The 6384-nt window shown below is 32.4% G+C and overlaps 1 protein-coding gene across 1 annotated transcript; it reads left to right on the top strand.

Annotated features, from left to right (window-relative positions):
* The first annotated feature begins 2410 nt into the window (after positions 1 to 2410).
* LOC107419819 (nuclear transport factor 2B) lies at positions 2411 to 3796 on the top strand. Its single transcript, XM_016028635.4, has 2 exons — positions 2411 to 2816; positions 3473 to 3796. The coding sequence occupies exons 1-2, from the start codon at positions 2514 to 2516 to the stop codon at positions 3545 to 3547; spliced, it is 378 nt and encodes a 125-aa protein (XP_015884121.1). The 5' UTR covers positions 2411 to 2513; the 3' UTR covers positions 3548 to 3796.
* The last annotated feature ends 2588 nt before the right edge of the window (positions 3797 to 6384 follow it).

The raw sequence follows: 6384 nt of genomic DNA, 5'->3' as shown, positions 1-6384 counted from the left end.
CCTGCACGGAGACAACTTGAGAACGGTTTATTCTGGGGATGTACTGCTAGCCGTAGGAAATCAAGGAACCTAGCTGAACTGACTCATTTTGGATATTGATAACTTCAGTATCATGAAATTTTGGTTTCTTCTGGTTGAAAATTAGCATAACCAACTCAGTTGGGTCGAAACTTTGTCCTGATAGAACATTAAATAATATGTTTTCAGAACCCTGGCCACCTTCCTCTTCTCGTCTCTTAACTTCTCTTTGAGGTTTCCATCCTCTCCCTGCCTTGCTCTTCTGGCCTTCTTTGATATCTGCTTCTTTCTGTTTACTCTCTCTCAGATTTACCTCCCACAAGGCCACAACTCAATCAACTCTACGCTCTTCTCTCTCTTCGATCATCTCTATTGCTTGCCTTCTCTTTTTTGGGTCATTGATCTCAGCTTTAGAAATAAATAAGTTCAATTTTTGTTTTCCTCTTTTTTTTTTTTTTTTTTTTTTTTTTTGCTTAATCATCTCGTCTTTTGCTTGGTCTTCTCTCTTCCCGTTTCTGCAATCTCAGTTTTGGTTGGTGGTTTTTGTGATCTCGATTCTATTTTCTTTTTATTTATTTTTTTAATAAAAAAAGCAATTTTTTTTTTTTGATAATTTTTTTTTGGAACATTTTTTTTTTTTTCGATACTTAAAACACGGTAATAGATATATACATGTTAAAAATGTAGCTTCTTATTATATTTATGATTATATAGGCCCAAAAGAAACTAAGTTGGCAACCTTTGCCAAAGGTCCAAAGTAGCTTGTGTTTAATCAAAAAGTAAGGCCCAAAACAAAACAATTTTGCGGAAAAAACTCTAATCTAAAGACTTAATACAACTTGGCCCAAATTGGAAAAACCGACCGAACAGATTGGAAAACCTATTAAAATCCACCTTTGCTTCCTATAGATAAAAAATAACTTTTGGTCCATCAACCAGCTGACTATTGAATATGTTTAAATTGACTGAAACCGATTGCACCAACCAAAATTGACCACTTTAATGGGTTTATAGTTCACTATAATATTTATCTGTTAAAGATTCATTAACTTATTAAGTTAAAAAAAAATATATATATATTGATACGAATTTGACACAATATTGTCAATTGTATATATTAATTTTGTGGTATGAAATTTTTCCAGGCTGATTGGAATTTTTTTGTGAAATTTGTTGATGGGGTAGTATTGCTAATGTTAAGTGTGAGAATATTGTATATGATTTTCGTTTAATTCTGTTTGTGAGAAGGAAAAGATCACCTGGCTACCCAATTCAAGCATCTTGAGATGTTTGCCAAATAGTGCATCTCATTCAAGCTGCTTTGGCTCTGCGGCTAGGATTAGTATGGTAAATACAACCCTCAAACCCACCTGGTCCCTGGAGGACTCTGCGATAAATATCGCAAGTTTGCTATGTCTTAGGATATCGAGTTAGTATAAGATGCCGGGTAGAGAAGACAAATGTCGCTACCCACCTTTTCCTCTCATATCTAATAATTGGAAAATCATGTTTCGTGAGCAGGACATAAATCGAAGCGCTGTTATCATTTCCATAGGCCAAAGCTGGCATAGGCATGAGGTTTGTGCAAATTTCCAACCCCTGTAGGAAATTCGGGCACCGTCCATCAATTAAAAGATACAAAGTAGGGCTTCCTATATTTGCCTCATCTGCCAAGGTTTGGTAAATACAGGAAAACTTGCAAGAACAAAACAATCGACACATAGAAATAAACCAGGTGAAAAATAATTTTCTTCATTCACAAAACTACTACTCTGGTCTTTTAGTTATGGTTCAGAGAAAAATAATTTTCTCCATCTACTGACTAATTTTAGATCTAACCTATTGAACTATGGATCTATATCCTAAAATGTTATAGACGCAGAGGCAGTTTACTCATTGTCTTTAAGGAGCAGGAGAAAAAGCAACCCAATTGGAAAGCATGGTCGTTGAGAAAAGAATATATTCCATACTTTCGGCTCTACAAAAATGAAAAATAAAAAAAAGGCCCATTAACCAGATCAGAAAAGTGCAGAAGTATGTAGATCAGAGGGGAATATAAGAAAAAATGTGGATATGGACGGCGTAAGGATTTATAGGGGGCGGTGCTCTCCTGTGATCTTCTCCGGCCCATGGTTTTTATGTTAATCAAATTCATTTCTTAAAAGTCACAATATTAACAGCTGACACTCTTTTTTGCTATTTCAAAGTTGATTCAACTTTGCGTACAAACGCAGCGGTGTCGATTCCCCACCTTAATGTCGTGTAAATGACTCCACTACCCTTGCTTTTCGCCTTGGGAATCTTTGTCATGGGGCAAGATGCCCGAGGGCATGACAGTAATGTTGAGGTGATTTACAGACAAAGCATACGTCTATATTTGTTTTTATGAGTGGGATCCCACTTGTTATGCCCACTTTTTGGTATAATCCATCTTCCTTATAGTGCTTGGGGTTTAAATTTTGGTGAGGGAGATCAGAAGAAGAGAAAAAAGAAAAATGGAAGAACAAGTTGAATTGGTGGGGAGGGCATTTGTGGATCGCTATTACTACCTGTTTGATAATGATAGAGCTTCACTCTCATCCCTGTATAATCCAACCTCTATGCTGAGCTTTGAGGGCCAGAAGATACTCGGAGTTGAGGCTATATCTTCTAAGCTTAATCAGTTGCCCTTTGAACAGTGCAAACATTTGATCAGCACCATTGACTCGCAGCCATCGTCGTCCACGGGTGGCATTGTGGTGTTTGTCAGTGGCAGCCTCCATTTGCCCGGTGAAGAGCATCCATTGAGGTTCAGCCAGGTTTACTAATATTTGCATCCCTACTCTTTCTCTCTGACTTTTAAACACATACCAACAACATGAAATGCTATCTCTTTAACTTTTTGTGTCCTTTTGGAAATGACCATGTAGCAATCACTTCGCTTAAAGGAAGCGATTTTCAACTAATAGCCTAATTGAATTTCCCCGAAAATGATTTTATTTATTTATTTATTTATTTTATCGAACATTATAAGAAACAATTTTATCTTCTTAATATTGGTGTTGGGATGGAAAACAGTAAACTTGGTGATGCAACAAGTATTTAATATGCTTTTTAAACTGTATGCTAAGATGTCATATTATGCTTTAGAAATTAACAAGTCCAGTTATAGTTCGAGTCATTTAAAGTAGAGGTGAAAACATTTTCCTTTTTAAATAGGAATGGAATGTGATTCAATAATAAGCACTTTGCAGAAGTCACCTAAAAAAAAAAAAAAAAAAAAATCTAAATGAAAGTAACTAATAAAGGGGGAGAGTAGGCTACTAACTAGATCATAAGTCATAAATTTCTTCACCAAATCACAGCGTAGGATTGAGTTTATAATAGTCGAAAATTAAAATGATTTTGTAGTAGATAGGTAAGAAGGAGAAGCTAGGCTTTTTGACTTTTGGAATTCTGATGGGTGTGGCTGCAGATGTTTCATTTGATTCCCACCATTGAAGGAAGCTTCTTTGTGCAGAATGACATATTTCGCCTCAATTATGGTTAATTAGTGCCTGTGATTTAAGCACTGGGTGTTGCAACCACTATGATTAGATATAATTGGTTGGTTGTATTGAGAGAATAATATTGAATGTTAGTTTTGTTTTTACTAAGCTGTATTTGCAATTATTTATTCTCTGGACGCTGATCCTGATTTGGTAATTGGTAATTCATTATCACTGAAATTGAATTATAGATGCTTGTATCGTGTAAAACAAAGTTCGAATCCAATGGCTGTGACAACTCCAATTGCAAACCCTCTTCTACCCAGCCAGAGCTGGCTCAAATTGTATTTTCTGATTCTCATTTTAATATATTTCCCTCTTTTTTTTTTTTTTTTTGTTAATAAAGAAAAAAAAAATCTCATCCTGCTTCCTTAAGCTAAAAAATTTCGAATATTGCTCTCTCAACTATTGTTTTATTTTTAATTTAAAAAGCTAATAGAGTTTTATCTTCTTATTAAATATATGTCTACTGCCCAATAAGTCAGCACCAAAATCAGGAAAGTTTTTGAAATGTTCAATCTAGATGGACAATAATAGATTTTAGGATTAAGTCCATTTTTACGCCCAATAATTAGGAAAAGTTACATTTTCAGCCTTTAAATTTACAATGTCGCTATTTAGATTCTTCATTATCAATTTGTTGCATTCCGGTTCAATTGAATAATTTGACTAATGGTGGTTAACGGTTCCTCGCACAAAACCAGTATCAAATTTGTTGCAATTTGGACACTTTTATTTTAATATATTATAATACAAACTTTTTAGTTCCAAATATTTGAATTTTTAGTACATTTAAGGCTCTAATCATTATAGAACAAATTGAAATTCATGAAAGGCATAAATTAGAATAAAACTTGAGTTATCAATACAACTTTCTCGAACTGTAGTATCCAAAAATGCAATTAATCCTAAATTTTATGTTCGAAATTGATGTTGTTTTCAATTGAAATCTTAGAAGACAATAATATGGAGGAGACTGAACGAAGGCAAGTTACTTAGGGAAGACCAATCTGAATATATTGAATTCCAAATACCATAGTTAAAATGCTACATCAACTATACATTTCCTAGCAAGATTTCTAGAACGCTTCCACTCTCCATAGGATTAAGTAAAAGTCATATGATGTCAAAGTTCTAGCAGAAAAGCCAACTTTCTTCCAATAAGACTTGGCCCATTGAGTTCCAAATCCCACACTTTCAACAAAAGGAAAATTTTAGAATTAAAATATTTGGATTTCCATAACTTGTTCAAATGATACACAACAAGACAAGCACTATAAAATGCCATATGACAACCTAGGATTAATTAGGAAGAAATTTGGAAACCTTAGCATTTATTTAAAAATATATCTACACATTCTAGAGTATTTGCTATTTGTCATTATTAGTAGCAATCATTATTTTATATCATAAATTTTAATTGGAATATTTATTTTTTTTTATTTTTTTATTATAAAATCTTAAAAATGAATATTTTAATAGTAATTATTAAAATTATAATTTAGTATGTATGTCTTACTAGCGATCATTCAATGAGGGTAAAAAATAACATTTTTGAAACATTTTGTTTGTCATTATTTGCGACCACTATTAGTTTGATTCATATGTTATATAATAATTTAATTGGTTTTCTTAAAAAAGTTTAGGGCTTATTTAGCCATGTATGTTATTTTCTATTTTCAAAACATTATTTTCAAAATATAAAACAAAAAATAATCTTCTATATTTTGAATAAACAAAGTGCAAGCCTTTTAAGGCAACCGTGGGTATTTAGCCATTCGAGCAATCCTGAATACACACGTAATCTCATCTATCAAGTCTATTTCTAATGGTCTTGGATATTAGGTTTAGATTTGTTCGAACACATGCAAGTGGTCTTAGATATTGGGCTTGTGCAAATGGTCTCGAATTCTAGCCCATTTGGAGAATCTTAGGTTTGGCCCCACTTGGCCTATCTTCAACCTTAGTTTTGTTAGGTGATATCAAATGAATGGTTTAGATGACTTTTTATTGTGTTAAATTTGTTTCCAATACAAAGGAAGACATAAAAATGTTGTTTTTTTAATTTTTAATTTTTTTTTTATAGTTTTGAAAATTTATTTTTAGAAAATAATGGTCAAAAGCTTTATAAGTATTTTAGAGAACCGTTTTGTTTTTCAAAACAAAAAACTATTTTAAAAACAACTGGTCAAACAAGCTTTTTTTTTTCCCCCTAATTTTTGCTTTTTCTTTGATTTGTTTTCAAAAACTATTCTTCGCAAACAACAACTAAACGCAATATAAATGTTTTATAGAACAATAATTTGTTTTCTAAAATAGAAAACTACTTTAAAAATAACTATTCAAAAAAAAAAAAGGCTTGTTTGACCAGTTGTTTTTAAAATAATTTTTTGTTTTAAAAAACAAAACAATTCTCTAAAATACTTATAAAGCTTTTAACCATTATTTTCTGAAAACAAATTTTCAAAACTAAAAAAAAAAAAAATTAAAAAAACAACATTTTTATGTCTTCATTTGTTTTGAAAACAAATTTAACATGATAAAAAGTCATCTGAACCATTAATTTAGTATCACCTAACAAAATTAAGACTGAGGATCGGCCGAGTGGGGTCAAACCTAAGATTGTCCTAATGGACTAGAATTCGAGACCACCTGCACAGGTCCAATATCTAAGACCACTTGCATGTGTTCGAACAAACCTAAACCTAATAACCAAGACCATTAGAAATGGGCTTGACATATAAGATTACCTAAAAGTCTGTATATCCAGGATTGCTCGAATGGGCTAAATATCCACAATTTCCTTAAAGGGTCCCAAAAGCATTTCCACGAAAAACTT

The sequence above is a fragment of the Ziziphus jujuba genome, chromosome 1 (genome assembly GCF_031755915.1).
Source record: "Ziziphus jujuba cultivar Dongzao chromosome 1, ASM3175591v1".
Taxonomy (NCBI): domain Eukaryota; kingdom Viridiplantae; phylum Streptophyta; class Magnoliopsida; order Rosales; family Rhamnaceae; genus Ziziphus; species Ziziphus jujuba.
Note: the sequence above shows the minus strand (reverse complement) of the source record. Positions and strands in the feature narration are given on the sequence as shown.

Coding starts and splice junctions, on each gene's coding strand:
- LOC107419819 (XM_016028635.4), top strand. CDS start 2,514: ATGGAAGAACAAGTTGAATTGGTGGGGAGGGCATTTGTGGATCGCTAT. Junction 2,817..3,472: donor ATCCATTGAGGTTCAGCCAG/GTTTACTAATAT, acceptor GTGTGGCTGCAG/ATGTTTCATTTGATTCCCAC.